The 17,696-nt window shown below is 48.4% G+C and overlaps 1 protein-coding gene across 1 annotated transcript in view; it reads right to left on the bottom strand.

The window, feature by feature from the left end:
- Positions 1 to 3,342: 3,342 nt before the first annotated feature.
- pnpla7a (patatin-like phospholipase domain containing 7a) overlaps positions 3,343 to 17,696 on the bottom strand; it is a 40,921-nt gene continuing 26,567 nt past the window's right edge. Inside the window, exons 24-36 of the mRNA XM_061262667.1 lie at positions 16,425 to 16,593; positions 14,589 to 14,771; positions 13,431 to 13,549; positions 12,003 to 12,159; positions 11,117 to 11,233; positions 10,687 to 10,756; positions 10,402 to 10,518; positions 9,567 to 9,715; positions 7,127 to 7,279; positions 6,783 to 6,899; positions 5,984 to 6,068; positions 5,089 to 5,204; positions 3,343 to 4,772 (exon numbers count right to left, since the gene is read on the bottom strand). Coding sequence (XP_061118651.1) covers positions 4,710 to 4,772; positions 5,089 to 5,204; positions 5,984 to 6,068; positions 6,783 to 6,899; positions 7,127 to 7,279; positions 9,567 to 9,715; positions 10,402 to 10,518; positions 10,687 to 10,756; positions 11,117 to 11,233; positions 12,003 to 12,159; positions 13,431 to 13,549; positions 14,589 to 14,771; positions 16,425 to 16,593 — 1,615 coding nt within the window. The 3' untranslated portion in view covers positions 3,343 to 4,709. The remainder of the gene's footprint in view (positions 4,773 to 5,088; positions 5,205 to 5,983; positions 6,069 to 6,782; positions 6,900 to 7,126; positions 7,280 to 9,566; positions 9,716 to 10,401; positions 10,519 to 10,686; positions 10,757 to 11,116; positions 11,234 to 12,002; positions 12,160 to 13,430; positions 13,550 to 14,588; positions 14,772 to 16,424; positions 16,594 to 17,696) is intronic.

Genomic DNA, 17,696 nt, shown 5'->3' on the forward strand with positions numbered 1-17,696 from the left:
ATTTACATGTTTATAGTGAATGCACAAGAGGATAAAATAACTGTACATTGTGAATATACAGTTCAGGGTACAGAAGACCTCACAGAAGGAGGCACCTCAAAGTAAAGGCAAAAGGAGCCACAAGACCTTTCCAGGGTAGGCAAAAGTCCTACGGCATTCGCCGGCAGGCCCCAGGACTCAAAAGACCACCTATAAAAGAGGCAAAATTGTGTTTTATCTCGTATGTAACGCTCACAATAGATAACAGGAAGCTGGTGAATGTGTTTGTTTTGCGGGCCTTTGCAATACTGTTTTATTATTTTACAGCGTGATTATAATACATATAATAGGCTAATAATCTAATATTTGGAGGAAAAGACAAACGATGGATACAGTAACAGTGTCCTGGACGTAGAAGAGATACAACAGAGATTGAATTGGGAAATTAAAAAGGAATTATGAGAAAGCGGATGAAATCTTGAGAGAAACAATGAAACAATCAAAAGCGGCGGTTAAGAGATAAGTAGTCATACAACAGAAGATTTAACGGGCCGAGTTGGGTTGTCTGTGATGAGCGCAGAAGCCTGGATGGGAGAAGCAGACAAAATGTCCAACTCCTGCTGAATCACAACCTTGCAGGTCAGCATTGCAGGACAGATAATCACAGCACTCTGAATTGCCGCAGACTATGAGGGAATCAGTGTGCTAAATGTAGAGGGGTAGAGTGCTTACTGTAAATCAGTTAAGATCGTCTGGTGGAACAACCAGGCCAGACACTTACAAACATCGGGCGATAGCAAAAGAAGTACATTATTTGGAGAATAATCCATGCATTTTAATTTAATTGTTTTTTTTTAATGTAATTTTTCCCTTTTTCTCCCAATTTGGTAGCCAATTATACCCTATCTAATCCAGTTAGTGTTAGCTGGGGATACACCGCCTTATGGCCCTGTCCCTCAGCGGCCCAGTAGGATCTTGTGACCCTGAGAGTGACACGCCTTCAAGCCATCTCATCTCAATTAGACCGTTACTCCGAGGCGCTTTGTGCACCGATCCCACTAACCCTGCCAAGTCCCTCCCCTGGAGCAGCGAGCCAATTATGCCGCTCCACGAGAGCCGGCCAAACTCAGCTTTTTGGCAGGACCAGGTATCAAACCCCGGTCCTCGGTGTGCAACTGCAACAAACTGCAACCATGATATTATGTACAAAATACTTAGTACACCTCCGACTCATGGAATAAATATACTTGTTAACTGTGTTATTTTCATTGTAAACTCGCCACACTTATAAAAGAGGGAGCTCGTCCCTCAATGAGTCCTTTCCGAGTGTAAATGAAGTTTGAGTGATTGATTGAAAATTTATATTTATGCGATACATCCAAACTATAGGCCTGGTCCTTCGCATTAAAGGGGATAACCTAAAAAAAAAAAGAATCAACACCCCAAGTTTAATGGAAACAATATGTGCAACCACAGGGGCAAATAAAGACACAGAATAACAGAGGTGACAAAAAAGAAACACAGCTTCTAAAGAAAGCTACTTCCCTATTAGCAAATGTCCCGTTTCCCCTTTTCAAAAACGGAGAAGCTCAGAAAAAAGTCGTTAAAATCCTCAGCTTATATTAATGAACCGTTTCAATGTAGTTAAAACTACAAAACTGTTATATTATCTCATTTTAAAAAGCGGTGTTCCACACTGAGCTGAACTGCACACTGGAGTATTTATCTCATGATGTACGACAGTGGCACACGGCCCTGCCCAGCTTAGCCACCCATTGGCTGCAATCCACCACCTCCTGTTCGACTCCTCATCCATGAAAGCGCTGTAAACACTTCAGCCACAGTGCTGCCGCTTTCGCTTCCACTTCATCACTAACATGGCACACACTTATCTTCAAATGGTGATAAACCATGTCCTAAGGCAGTGTTAAAAATAGCCATACTTTTTTTTTCCCAGTGATTCAACTTATCATAAAATCATACCCATAATGCCTCCCGCTTCCTCGATATATCCTCGATACGTCCGCATATTCCCCAGCCTATCAGCACAAACACGGTTCAAGAAATGACTTAATGGGATATCAGGACTTCAGGCAGATCGCGGTGTTTGGTGCAGAGACCAAGGCGGGGGCACTGGGGGCGGGGGCACTGGGGGGGGGGGGTCCAAACGACACTCAGACCTGCATCTGCCCTTAACCCTGCACTGCTCCAGGGGAGGATTGTCTCCCGCTTAGAGTAATCAACTGTACATCGCTCTGGATAAGAGCGTCTGCCAAATGCCATGTAAAATACTCCTTGCATCCTCCATTGGGTGGAACTAAGGGGTGAGGAAAAGATTCAAGGAGCGAAAATACGCGATTGGAACGAGCCCCGTATACTAGTGACAACCCGACGGAAACGTGTTTTAGGAACGTCCTTGCTCAGTCGAGTGTCAGTTTGAAGCCATGTCTATTACAGACATGGAAGACGGATGCCTGGCACCTCCCCCTCGCCGCACCTGCACTTCTCGCTCAGGACTGCTGTCTGTTCTGGCCCCACGGTGGTGGAATGACCTCCCTGTGGATGTCAGAACAGCAGAGTCTCTGACCTCTTTCAAACGCAGACTGAAGAAACTGAAATATATATATTTATATAGTTATATATAGATATTGTATTGTTGTACTCGGGGTATTCTAGCTGCCAACTGTGGTATGCCATTTCGGAAGTTGATGTATTCTTCAAGGGTTCCGATTGTATCTGTATGGTCACACTAGGACTCGGAACTGTACTGTCCTCTCAGGTCCTCTTCGCACTTGTACTTGTGTTTGATTTGCACTTCGTTGTACGTCGCTCTGGATAAGAGCGTCTGCTACATGCCTTGTAATGTAAAGTAATGTAATGTAATGTAATGTAATATAATGTAATAAAGATTAGAATGTCCTTAAAGATGCCGGACCAGAATTTCTGGCCTTGTGAGGACCGAAGCCAAGCGGACTAATAAAAGAAGAGACTGGACCGAGCCCATCTGCCGCCCTACTCCAGCACCTGCTCCGAGTCTCTTAATTAGCCCAATCGTATGTGCGTGTGCATGTGCTTGTGCACACTCCAGTGTCCAGTGACACATGTGTACATGTTGACATGTTCATTATACCTCTGCATCATTTTTATTCCGTGTCCATGCGTGTTTCTGGTAATAGTCTAGTTAAGAGACTGGATTTTCACCTCACTTTACAATGAACTGCTGAACAAAACAAACGAAAACCAAACAGAGAAAAAACCGCCAGCCATATTACCACCAACAAATAAAAGTTTTAAAAACAATATTCATTCAGGGCTTAAATCAAATACATCAACATTAAATCATTACATAAATTACACATAAAATACTATTTTAAAAAAGTGCAATTTATTAGGAATTAATATTTTACAAAGTTGGTGTGGTGCCCCACTGCCCGAAAACAAACACAAATGAGACAGAGTCTCTTACGTAACTGTTACAGTCCTGCAGCACTGGGACTTACGGACAACCTCCATTTTAGGGTCCGCATACTCAACCTTAAGGCTCTGGCTCACGGTCATCTGTATGAGCTGTTAATCAGAAAGGCCTTTGTAGTATCTTTGTTCATTTTATTACACATCGTAAACTTACTCGAAAAGTGTTTCCTATGGTAGCAGCCCTCCTTGTTACGTTTTCTCGAGTGTGATCTGGTTTGCATAACATTGTTCAGCTACACTGCGATCGGACGCATTTTTTCGAAAGTATATTGCCGTCACGCATGCTTAGATTCGATTAGTATGATTAATATTAATGAGACATTATTCAGCACTTGACAGGCTCCGTTGAGTGTGTAGCATTTCTGAGAGAATTTCAGTTCACTGGAAAAGGCATTGGTGAAATCGACACGGATAACACACACAGAGACACACGACACACCTTAGTGAGTCCTGGTGTCTGAAACAGCTACAATAAGGCACACTGATTGGATTTTGTTGACCCGGCGTCACAGTAAATATTTTACAGCCCCGTCACACGGCGGTGCCATGCAAGGCGAGCCTGTCAGCTATGTCCGTCTCCCTGGCAACACTGAGCACAGGGACGGCATCGCTCATTACCAATCACAAAACGTAACATCAAAAACTCATATCAAAAAGTCTTGCATTGATTGGCTCTCGTGTGTGTGTGCGTGTGTGTGTATGTGTATGTGTATGAGTGAGTGAGAGAGAGGTTTAGTTGTTGCTCAAATTTGAGCATGGTAACATAAAAGAAAAAGGCAATCAAACTAATGGAAGTCTCTAGCCCTCAAGACAGCGCTATTACAGTACAGGGTATGTTAGTTCCTGCTGGGGTAAACCCACAGGAACTCTGTGGTTACAGAAAGAAGTGAATACAAAGGGAGCAATGCATGGTAAAAAAAAAAAAGTATCCTTTTGTGAAAAACCTAAAGAATATACTGATCTGAAATAATAAAAAAACATTCATTTGTGTGCATGTTAGTATACTGTGTCCTGGGTGGCAGTGGGGTTTTTCTCACAGGAGGACGGAGAAGAGAATCCAGGTCCGCTGTTCCACACTCCACACATCTCCTCCAGGTGGGAGGGGCCAGTGAGAGAGGTGGGAGGGGCCAGATAGATGTGGGAGGGACCATACAGGAGGGAGAGGCCAATGAGAGAGGAGGGAGGGAGTGACTGGGGAATTGTGGTAATGACTGGGGACGGATATGGGATGGGACAGTCAAGAGAGGTGGGAGGGTTCAGGGAGCGGTGTTTAAGAGCTCAGTTCCTCGTCGTCTGTATCTCAGCTCCATTTCTTCATCCTGAGGAAGACACACAGTCACTGAGAGGTGGGGTTTCCAGGGCTATGATGAGCTCACTCATTCACAATCAGAAACCAGGCCATTCTATAATATATCCCCCTTCTGGGTTTTCATTTCTTATAAAACTTCATAGAATGACTTTTTATTGACTATTATATTTGATTACTCCTTACGAATGGAAATTGTTGAACATTTCCACTTCTTTCATGATATGAAACTATAGGTTTTTTCCGACACGCTGACGGCACGACACACGTGCTCCTCTGGGTCAGGGAGCCGCACAGCTATTGGTGGACGCAGAGCGGGCGGGGCTTACCGTGTCACCAGTCTCCTCCCCCTCGGCGTGGTCGCCGTGGTGATTGGACAGCTCCAGGTCCGAGAGCGCGCTGCCCACCGCCTCCTCCTCGTAGTCCGTCTGATAGTCTGACTCCTCTGAGAGAGCACGGAGAACGAGTCAACATACAGGACCCTGTAGCGTAGTGGTTAAGGTACATGACCCTGTAGAGTAGTGGTTAAGGTACATGACCCTGTAGCGTAGTGGTTAAGGTACATGACCCTGTAGCGTAGTGGTTAAGGTACATGACCCTGTAGCGTAGTGGTTAAGGTACATGACCCTGTAGCGTAGTGGTTAAGGTACATGACCCTGTAGCGTAGTGGTTAAGGTACATGACCCTGTAGCGTAGTGGTTAAGGTACATGACCCTGTAGCGTAGTGGTTAAGGTACATGACCCTGTAGTGTAGTGGTTAAGGTACAGGACCCTGTAGTGTAGTGGTTAAGGTACAGGACCCTGTAGCGTAGTGGTTAAGGTACATGACCCTTTAGCGTAGTGGTTAAGGCTCAGGACCCTGTAGCATAGTGGTTAAGGTACATGACTGGGACCCGCAAGGCCGGTGGTTCTAATCCCGGTGTAGCCCCAATAAGATCCGCACAGCCGTTGGGCCCTTGAGCAAGGCCCTTAACCCTGCATTGCTCCAGGGGAGGATTGTCTCCTGCTTAGTCTAATCAACTGTACGTCGCTCTAGATAAGAGCGTCTGCCAAATGCCATAAATGTCATTTCGAATCTCAGAATGCAGACAGAACCGTATATTCCCAAGGTCACAAATTGGGAATGTGAAATTAGGGTGGGAATTGGACTCGCTCAGCCCCAATTATATAAAAATGTAAAAAATAATCCCTTTTTTTTGGGGTTTCCCGTTCGCTCGCTCTCACCTTCCACCAGGGCGGGCTTGACGGGTTCGATCCGGGACACGATCTCCGCCAGGTCAGTGAAGGACGCGTTGGGACACGTCAGCACCTAGAGGGGTCAGCCCGAGTGTCAGACGGCCAATCAACGTGCCCAAAAGCTCAATCAGGCACACTGTCAGATGGCCCGAGCACAGCTGTCAATCACACAGAGGAACACACCAGCGTACAGCGATGAGCACGGCCGCCTGCGTCGCCGTGGGCGACAGCGGCCAGTCTGCCCATCACCAGCTCAATCTTCAAGGGTCTGTGAGTCATTCTGGCTCCTTCCCCACAGCTCTCTAAATCTGGACACTTCATCCACCCTTTCCTCCCACTCTCCATCTAACTTTCTCCTTCACTCTCTTTCTCTCACTCCCTTCCCTGCACCCTCACACTCCCTCACTCTTTCCCCTGTCTCTCCCTTCCCTTCCTACCTCCTTTCTTTCTCTGTATGTCACTCCCTCTCCTTTTCATCCTCCCACCTTCCTCTCTCCCTCTCCTCTCTCCCTCATTCACCCTTCCCTCCTTCTCCCTCCATCCACTCTCCCTTTCCCTCTCTCACCCTCCCCTCTCCTCCCTCCATACCTCCCCCTCTCTCCCTTCTTCTCCCCCTCTCCCCTCCCATCCCTCCCTCCCATCCCTCCCCTCCCCTCCCTCTCCTCCCTCCATCCCTCTCTCCCCCTCCTCCCCTCCCTCCATCCCCCTCTCTCCCCCCCCTCCCCTCCATCCCCCTCTCTCCCCCCCTCCCTCTCTCCCCTCTCTCCCTCCCTCCATCCCTCCTCACGTTGTTGCTCTTGGTGTTGCAGAACTCCTCCTGGTGTCTGTCCTTCAGCATCTTATCCACCACCCCGCTTCTGCTCCACACGTCAAACACCGTCTTCCCGTGCTGATAGCCCACCTCCTGTAACACACACACACACACCCTCACACACCTCCTGTAACACACACACACACACCCTCACACACCTCCTGTAACACACACACACACCCTCACACACCTCCTGTAACACACACACACACCCTCACACACCTCCTGTAACACACACACACACCCTCACACATCTCCTGCAACACACACACACACACACACACCCCCCTCCTGTAACACACACACACAGACGCACGCACCGCAATCTCGTCGAACTTGCCGAACTCCAGCGTGCCGTAGCGGTCGATGGGAGGCCGGATGTACTCGCAGTACTCACTGCTCTTCACCGACTCCAGCTGCCTCACGCAGCACACATACGCCAGCCTGGTCTGGATCTCCGCCATGTTCAACACCTGAGAGAGAGAGACATGTTCAACACCTGAGAGAGAGAGAGAGAGACATGTTCAACACCTGAGAGAGAGAGACATGTTCAACACCTGAGAGAGAGAGAGACATGTTCAACACCTGAGAGAGAGAGAGACATGTTCAACACCTGAGAGAGAGAGACATGTTCAACACCTGAGAGAGAGAGAGACATGTTCAACACCTGAGAGAGAGAGAGACATGTTCAACACCTGAGAGAGAGAGAGACATGTTCAATACCTGAGAGAGAGAGACATGGTCAACACCTGAGAGAGAGAGAGACGAGTTCACCACCTGAGAGAGAGACATGTTCAACACCTGAGAGAGAGAGACATGTTCAACACCTGAGAGAGAGAGAGAGAGACATGTTCAACACCTGAGAGAGAGAGAGACATGTTCAACACCTGAGAGAGAGAGAGACATGTTCAACACCTGAGAGAGAGAGACATGTTCAACACCTGAGAGAGAGAGAGACATGTTCAACACCTGAGAGAGAGAGAGACATGTTCAACACCTGAGAGAGAGAGAGACATGTTCAATACCTGAGAGAGAGAGACATGGTCAACACCTGAGAGAGAGAGAGACGAGTTCACCACCTGAGAGAGAGACATGTTCAACACCTGAGAGAGAGACATGTTCAACACCTGAGAGAGAGAGACATGTTCAACACCTGAGAGAGAGAGAGAGAGAGAGACATGTTCAACACCTGAGAGAGAGAGAGAGAGAGAGAGAGACATGTTCAACACCCGAGAGAGAGACATGTTCAACACCTGAGAGAGAGAGAGACGAGTTCAACACCTGAGAGAGAGAGAGACGAGTTCAACACCTGAGAGAGACATGTTCAAGACCTGAGAGAGAGAGAGACATGTTCAACACCTGAGAGAGAGAGAGACATGTTCAACACCTGAGAGAGAGAGACATGTTCAACACCTGAGAGAGAGAGAGAGACGTGTTCAACACCTGAGAGAGAGAGAGACGTGTTCAACACCTGAGAGAGACATGTTCAACACCTGAGAGAGAGAGACATGTTCAACACCTGAGAGAGAGAGACATGTTCAACACCTGAGAGAGAGAGACACGTGTTCAACACCTGAGAGAGAGAGAGAGAGAGAGAGAGAGAGAGAGACATGTTCAACACCTGAGAGAGAGAGAGACATGTTCAACACCTGAGAGAGAGAGAGACATGTTCAACACCTGAGAGAGAGAGACATGTTCAACATGTTTCAGACATATTACACTCCAGTGGGGTGTATTTTCAGGGCTCTTTGTGTTTTCAGTAGGTACTACTGCTGCTGAAATGTATGCGTGATTTTCAAACGCACTCCGGCTTTACTGTCAATCAGTTCCCGACATTTCAGAGTCGCAAATCACCAATGCATGAGAAACAAAAAGAAAACAATCCTACCTTCAGAAATAAGGGCTATGCAACGGAGATCAAAGGGAGCGCTTTATGACACCAATTAGCATCATCTCGGTTAAAGGAGTTCAAAAAACCTCATCAACATGTTTGCTAAACCTTGTGGACAAATACAAAAAAAAAAAACGGTATAAAAGGGGACCTCTGAGTCGCTGTTGCTGGAAAGGCTTGAACATAAATTCCAGCGTGCTCTCGTGGTGCTGATAAGATTTGAGTCTAATCCACATTCTCCACTGAGTCCCCGCGGCTCAGCCTGTCTGGGAAATGAAGTCCCGTATTTCACTTTAATTGCCCTTTACCTTGTTGACACGTTTTATCTTGTGACATTTCCCAACATGGAGGGGGTTAATAAAAACGGTTCCTAACAACGAGACGACTGTTTGTCAGTCTATGGGCTACGTCTCACCCTGCCATATCTGGAGGAAGACTGGGTAAATAAACATGTACATAAAACAGTGACAATTTATCATTCACACAGAGATATTACATTATATTGTGAACACTTTTGTTTACTTGCCAGCTATATTCGGGCCAAGAAATTAAAATGAACTCAATACACACGCACACAGGCCAGCATGGGTATGTACTTTTTTATTTATTTATTTTTGCCAGAATATAGCTGCAGCTGGAAAGCACACAAAATTGTAAATACCCTGATTCATGTATGTAATGTATATCTATGTGTACATGATATATTGTCACAATTTTGAATTTGTCATTTTTTTTCCACATACTCACACACACGCACACGCACGCACACGCACACACACGCGCACACACGCACGCGCACACGCACGCACACGCACACACACGCACACACACGCACGCACACACACACACACACACACACACTCTCTCACCTTGACTTTCTCTGCCAGGGGGTTGAACCGTTTCCACAGGAGCCACCAGCCCGACAGAGAGTCGCCGTAGTTGGTGAGGTGAGTCTCGTCCAGGCTGCCCACGTCGATGGCGATCACAACCTTAGCGCCCATGGAGCGTGCCACGTCCGCTGTGTGTGTGTGTGTGTGCGTGTGTGCGTGTGTGCGTGTGTGTGTGAATGTGTGTGTGAATGTGTGCATGTGTGTGTGTGTGTGTGTGTGTGCGTGCGTGTGTGTGTGTTGGTGTGTGTGTGTGCGTGCGGGTGTGAGAGAGAAAGAGAGAAGTGTTTGTAGTGTTTATGTGAGAAAGTAAAAGAGAAAAAGACATTAGCCACGATCTGAAGAAAAAGCAGAGGTCCAGTGTTTCCCTGTGCAGGATCCTAACTGGATGATCCTACGCTCTGCTGTACAGGACTGACAGCAGCCATAGCACCAGATACCCTGTTACTGCACGACTGAAGATACGCAGGTGTGGGCCTGGTTACTGCTCAGACAGGAGACCTCCTGGGAGAACTAACCTGCTGCTGGAAGTAGTGGTAAAGCAAGCAAACCCCAACATGAAATGTCCCTGATCGTGGTCAACTAATTATCCCCCAGTTCAATTGGCTGAAGCCCCCTCCCTCAAAACCTCAGCTGTGTGGTGAGACTGGTGTAAAATGGCTGCCGTTTATCACCCAGGTGCACCCTCCCCCCCAGAGGATACGTGTACGAACATGGCAGTTAGATAAAGAGGGTTACACACCTGGGAGAGAGAGAGAAACAGAGAGAGAGAGAGAGATGTCTGATTCTTAAAAGCACTTCCTTCGAGGGTACACACCAGGCAGGTTGTTGATGTAGCCCCCGTCCATGAGCAGGTGTCCATCTTTGGGGTCACAGAGAGGGGGCAGGTACCCAGACAGAGACATACTGGCTCGAACATACCTCCACAGAGACCCTGAGAAGGGGAGGCAGGAATGGGACAGGGACTTGTGGTCTTTAGACAACATATGATCTTTGCTTTTGACATTTCAGAGACAAGCGGACAGGCAGAGAGATAGAGAGATAGAGAGAAAGACAGACAGACACACACACACACACACACACAGACAGAGGGGATACACACCATCAGTGTGCACTCTCATAGCAGAGGCACTGATGTCAGTGGTGATGTTGAAATATGGGATCCACAAGTCCTGCAGTAAGAGACAGAAAGGGAAGATTTTGAACATCCACGTTCTAAAACTCTATATGAACTAAGAGCGCCATTTTGTTGGGTCAAATTTCTGGTTAGTGGGCGTGCATGTTTTCATTCTCCATGTTTATTTTCTTTGATATCATCGTCTAATTTGCTTCTTGTGCAACATTTTCCTCCTCAAGGACAGGCATGTGAGAGAGCTTGTGAACCAGCCATCCAGCTGCACACAGATACTCATTGTGAAAGAATAAGATGTCTGAGCACATTCACACGGACGCTTGCTGAACGTATGTCGAGCAGCAGGTGAATGCGGGTGCTAATCCAGCGTTCGGCTACAGTGACCAGCGAGCGGCCTGACCTCGATCTGTTTGCCTTTGAAGACGGCGTTGATGCTGGAGTTGAAGGCTGCCCCTGAGAACATGGAGGTGACGGGGTAGGTCAGGTCCAGAAACTTCTTAAACACTGATGTCATCTCCTGAGGGACAGGAGAGAGGAGATGAGGTCAGATTCCTGTTTCTGTCGCAATGACATCATCACTAACAGTTCATCTGCATTACAGACTCAACATAAGAACCAGATGATCAACTCTGCGTTGTGTTGTGCAACACTAAAACATTCCGATTTGATATCAATTACATACAGTATATTCATCAAGGCACCTGGCCAAGAGCAACACCAGTGGGAATGGTCGTTCTAACCCTGGACACGTGTCCAAGAACAAAACTATAATAAAACACTACAATCTCTTGGTAGGGAATGGAATCCCCTAGAACACTGATCCCAAACCCTGTTCCTGGAGATCTACCATCCTGTAGGTTTTAATTTCAACCCTAATTTGGCACACCTGATTCTACTAATCAGCAGTGCAATGAGATCACTAGCTGTTGTGCGCTGTGTCAGGGTTGGAGTGAAAACCTACAGGATGGTAGATCTCCAGGAACAGGGTTGGGCTGTTGAGTGAGGTGCGCTGTGTCAGGGTTGGAGTGAAAACCTACAGGATGGTAGATCTCCAGGAACAGGGTTGGGCAGCCCTGCTCTAGCTGTTGAGTGAGGTGCGCTGTGTCAGGGTTGGAGTGAAAACCTACAGGATGGTAGATCTCCAGGAACAGGGTTGGGCTGTTGAGTGAGGTGTGCTGTGTCAGGGTTGGAGTGAAAACCTACAGGATGGTAGATCTCCAGGAACAGGGTTGGGCTGTTGAGTGAGGTGTGCTGTGTCAGGGTTGGAGTGACATGTGCTTCCTCACCATGGCCCACTCTCGCGCACGCACTGTCATGCGGCTGTGGTTCCTGTCCTCGGTGTACAGCGCCCCCATCAGGGCTCCGATGGAAGTGCCGCCCACCAGGTCCACTGGGATCCCAGCCTCACTCAGGGCCCGCAGCACACCCACCTGAGAACAGCCCCTGAGAGAGGGAGAGAGGGGGAGGGAGAGAGGGGGAGGGAGGGAGGGAAGGAGGGAGAGGGAGAGAGGGGAGGGAGAGAGGGGGAGAGAGGGGAGGGAGAGAGGGGGAGAGAGGGAGGGGGAAGGAGAGGGAGAAAGGGGGAGAGAGAGAGAGGGAGGAGTGGAGGTGAGAGGGAGAAAAGGGGAGAGAGAGAGGGAGGGAGGGAGAGGAGGAGAGAGAGAGGGAGGGGGAAGGAGAGGAAGAAAGGGGGAGAGAGGGAGAGGGAGGAGTGGAGGTGAGAGGAGAGAGGGAAAGGGCATGGCAGATTGTGAGAAAGAGAGGGAGGGAGAGAAAAGGTTTTTTTAAACAGTGGAATGGGTGGACAGGAATACAAGTAAAATGAGCAACATGAGATTTGAAAGAGGACGATGGAAGAACAGGGTGAATGCAAAAGAGGGACAGAGATTCAGAGTGAGGGAGGAGGAGAGAGGGAGAGAGAGAGAGAGAGAGAGAGGGAGCGAGATTCAGAGTGAGGGAGGGGGAGAGAGGGAGGGAGAGAGATTCAAAGTGAACACTGGCAGTAAGAGAAAAGCACTCAAGAGACAGCAGGTTGTGGGGGGTTTCAGATTTAAATCACCTCCCTGCCAAGGTGCCAGAGAAACATACAAAACAACAAAATGCAAATGCACACAGAAGGTGACTACCAGAAATCAGGAAAAGCAGTGAGACAGTACAGACACCCACCAGACAGGCCTGGGGTACAGGTGAGAGACAGTACAGACACACACAGACAGGCCTGGGGTACAGGTGAGACTGACAGTACAGACATATATACACACCTGAAAGCACCTCCTTCAGGGGACCGAGCAAGAGGAGAGACGCACAGAGATCAGAGAAGGGAGAGACTCACAGACACAGACGCCACACAGACAGACAGAGGAACAGATATACTGACACACAGACAGAGGGCCTCCCAACAGAAAATGTCCTCATAATAATTTCTGTAGCGTTGTGAGGACATTTTGTGTTAGCAGTTAGACCAGTGGTCTCCAACCCTGGTCCTGGAGAGCTACAGGGTCTGCTGGTTTTCGTTGTCGCTCTCCAGGAGTTAGACCCGGGCGCTGACTCAGCACTGTGTGAAAACACCTGACTGGGCTCTCAGAGGGAGAGCGTGACACACACACACACACACACACACTGGTGTCCAGTACAGTCCACTCTACAGAGACCCGGCTGGTCGTGGGGTAGGAGAGCGGCCGGGGTCACAGGAGGTCAAGCGGGCGTGTTCGTACCTGGCCCCGCCTCCCCCCAGGACCAGGGCGATGGCGTTGCCGGTCAGGACGCGTGCCAGGCGCGAGAAGTCTGAGTGGCGGTCCGGAGGCTTCTGGAACACCCGCTCGTACATCTCTCTCTGACCAGGGGGAGGGGCACAGAGCAGACACGCCAATCAGCAAGCTTTGGCCCATGTGACTGACAGGACAGCATTCTCAGTGGCAGGCAGTAAACATAGTTCATCAGTGTTTTGTACTTAAAGTGATGATCTCTACACCAGGAATATTGGCAACAGAACATTAGGGGCAATAGGGCAGGAGTAGGGGTAACAAAGAGCAGGGGAAGGGGCAGGTACCAGTTTGGGCATGCTCCTCTTGGTGAAGACCCGTCAGGGGCAGGACAGGTATAGGGGTAATAGAACAGGTGTTGGGGTAACGGAGCAGGTGGAGGGGTAACAGAGCAGGGGTAGGGGTAACAGAGCAGGTGTAGGGGTAATAGAGCATGTGTTGGGGTAATAGAGCATGTGTAGGGGTAATAGAGCAGGGGAGGGGTAATAGAACATGTGTTGGGGTAACAGAGCAGGTGTAGGGGTAATAGAGCAGGTGGAGGGGTAACAGAGCAGGCGTAGGGGTAATAGAGCAGGTGTTGGGGTAATAGGGCATGTGTTGGGGTAACAGAGCAGGGGTAGGGGTAATAGAGCATGTGTTGGGGTAACAGAGCAGGGGTAGGGGTAATAGAGCAGGGGAAGGGGTAATAGAGCAGGGGTAGGGGTAATAGAGCATGTGTTGGGGTAACAGAGCAGGGGTAGGGGTAATAGAGCACGTGTTAGGGTAACAGAGCAGGGGTAGGGGTAATAGAGCAGGGGTAGGGGTAATAGAGCATGTGTTGGGGTAACAGAGCAGGGGTAGGGGTAATAGAGCAGGGGAAGGGGTAATAGAGCAGGGGTAGGGGTAATAGAGCATGTGTTGGGGTAACAGAGCAGGGGTAGGGGTAATAGAGCACGTGTTAGGGTAACAGAGCAGGGGTAGGGGTAATAGAGCAGGGGTAGGGGTAATAGAGCATGTGTTGGGGTAACAGAGCAGGGGTAGGGGTAATAGAGCATGTGTTGGGGTAACAGAGCAGGGGGAGGGGTAATAGAGCATGTGTTGGGGTAACAGAGCAGGGGTAGGGGCAGGTACCAGTTTGGGCAGGCTCCTCTTGGTGAAGACCCGTCGGGGGCAGGACAGGTGGAGGTGTCTGGAGATCCAGCTGCGCATGTTGAGCCAGTCCACCGTGCCTCTAGGGGGCGGCCCGTCCTCCCGATGCAGGAGGACCAGCTGCTTCTGGGCCCTCACCGCACTGCTCTCCAGCATGCGCTCCAGCTGGGGGAGAGGGAGGAGCGGACTCACGGTACATCCAGGCCCATAATGCCAGAGAGCAACAACAGAGAGTGGTCTGACAGAGAGAGCAACAACAGAGAGCAACAACAAAGAACAACAACAACAGAGAGCAACAACAGGGTGAGGTCCAACAGAGAGCAACAACAACAGAGAGAGCAACAACAGAGAGAGGTCCAACAGAGGCTAAATTGCCCTGTGCTTAAATCTGCTCATGCAGACATCAGCGCTGTTTTTACAATGGGTTCCTATGGGAACGTTTCTTACAATGAGCTGTTGATCTGTACTTTTTGAGTCCTTATTGGGTTCGCACGAGTCGTTGGATAGGCTAGATCGTTAGGTACGAACAATTAACGAACAAGTAACTTTCCAGACCAATGTCAAACCTGCTTCATAAATATGCAAAACCAAGCATCCAGCACACCAGGGCGAGATCACATTAAACGATTTTCCACAAAACTGTAAAAATATTTTATCTTGAACCACCGAGGCGTTATTAATTACTAATTCCAAAAATACAGATATTTTAGGACACATTCTCCAAACTCAAGATTTATTGGCAAATTTGTTACGTTTTAATGGCAGGAAACTCATTCGTAAACACTGCCAAAGAGCACGGGGACACGTTTGAACCTGAACGCAGATGAGTCATTCGTAAAAACACGACGACATATATCTTTCTCTCCATCCGGATCGATCCATTTCTCCCTCTGTCCCTCTCCCCTGAGGTAAACTCGGTATTTCCCTTTTGTTCGAGCCCCTCGCGCTGGCCTCTCCAGTTCAGACGTGACCCGTGTTGGTATGAATTTGATTAGCAGGCAGCTAAGCTCTCGCTAATCCACACATACTGGATTAAGCGGACAGAAACAGGAAACAAAAAAGACTCCTCTGATCGCCATCACTGCACATAAAACAAACTCTCACTCAACCACACATTCCACCTTTTCACGCTTCACATATTGTTGCAATATGGAATCAGCAAGAATAAAAACCCTGGACTATTTTACACCCTACTGGACCCACAGTACTACAAGAGAGAGTGGCTATTTTATGCCCTACAGACCCCACAGTACTACAGGAGAGCTAGTGACTATTTTACAGCTTATAGGCCACACAGTACTACAGGAGAGACAGTGGCTATTTTATGCCCTACAGACCCCACAGTACTACGGGAGAGCCAGTGACTATTTTCCAGCTTATAGGCCACACAGTACTACAGGAGAGCCAGTGACTATTTCACTGCTTGTAGGCCATACAGTACTACAGGAGAGCCAATTATTATTTTACAGCTTATAGGCCACACAGTTCTACAGGAGAGCCAGTGACAATTTTACAGCTTATAGGCCACACAGTACTACAGGAGAGCCAGTGACTATTTCAAATGATATCGTCCACAAAGTACAGCAGGAGCTAGCATGGGGGAGCAGACTATCTCTAGTAGCCTATGAGCTCTTAGCCCTGCATTGCTCCAGGGGAGGATTGTCTCCTGCTTAGTCTAATCAACTGTATGTCGCTCTGGATAAGAGCGTCTGCCAAATTCCATTAATGTAATGTCAAGTAATGAGCTGTGTGTCATTATGAAAAACTAGTGTAGAAGTAACACAAGGAGCCGTGCCTCCCCCCCCGCCTCCCCCTCACCTCCCCCACGGCCGGGTCCTGCTCCCCCAGGCCCACGATGATGATGCAGTCGGCCTGGCGGATGCAGCGCTGGGTCCAGGGCGTGAGCGAGCCGTCCGATTGGTAGAGCACGATGCGGTGGATGTCCTCCTGCTGCCCCAGCCAGCTGGACAGCCGGTACTCGTGCACGCTGGAGGGGCGGGGCACGGGGGCGGGTCACACGACATTAGGGCATTACATTAAATTACTTTACATTACATTACATTACATTACATTACAAGGCATTTAGCAGACGCTCTTATCCGGAGCGACATGCAATGAAGAGCAGATCGAACACAGGAACAAGTGTGAAGAGGACCCTAGAGGACAGTACGGTTCCGAGTCCTAGCGTGACCTTACAGATACAATCGGAACCCTTGAAGAATACATCAACTTACAAACTAGCATACCACGGTTGGCAGCTAGAATACCCCTGAGTACAACAATACAATAGCTAATACAAAACACAACAATATCTATATATAGCTGTGCCATTATAGTCTATGGCATATAGAAGGCTAATCATGGTGGTGAGGTAGGGAGGGAAAGGTGCAGCCTGGTGGGGGAACCGTGTCACTGGGAAGGTTTTCGTTTCCACCGATTACTCGCTGGATCAATGAGCTATACTTCATATACACTCAGTGAGCACTTTATTAGGTAGACCTGTACACCAGCTTGTTAATGCAAATATTTAATCAGCCAGTCATGTGGCAGCAAGTAAATGTGTAAAAGCATGCAGACATGGTCAAGAGGTTCAGCTGTTTTTCAGACCAAATATCAGAATGGAAAAGAAATGTGATCTAAGCGACTTCAACCGTGGAATGATTATTGTTGCCAGACAGGGTGGTTTGAGTATCTCAGAAACTGCTGATCTCCTGGGATATTCATGCACACTAGTCTCTAGAGTTTGCAGAGAATGGTGCAAAAGACAAACATCCAGTAAGCAAGGGCCTTGTTAATGAGAGAGGTCAGAGAAGAAGGGCCAGACTGTTCAAAGCTGACAGGAAGCTGACAGTAACGCAAATAACCACACATTACAACAGTGGCATGCAGAAGAGCATCTCTGAACACACAAGATGTTCAACCTTGAAGTGGATAGGCTACAGAAGCAGGAGACCAATAAGTAAAAATAATACGTCCAATATATACCTAATAAAGTGCTCACTGAGTGTGCACAGCACACAGGTTCACTCAAAGATTCGATCATAGTAAAATGATTCATATAAGGAGGCAAGAACGGTCTTCAACTGTCAA

Source organism: Conger conger, chromosome 12 (genome assembly GCF_963514075.1).
Source record: "Conger conger chromosome 12, fConCon1.1, whole genome shotgun sequence".
NCBI lineage: Eukaryota > Metazoa > Chordata > Actinopteri > Anguilliformes > Congridae > Conger > Conger conger.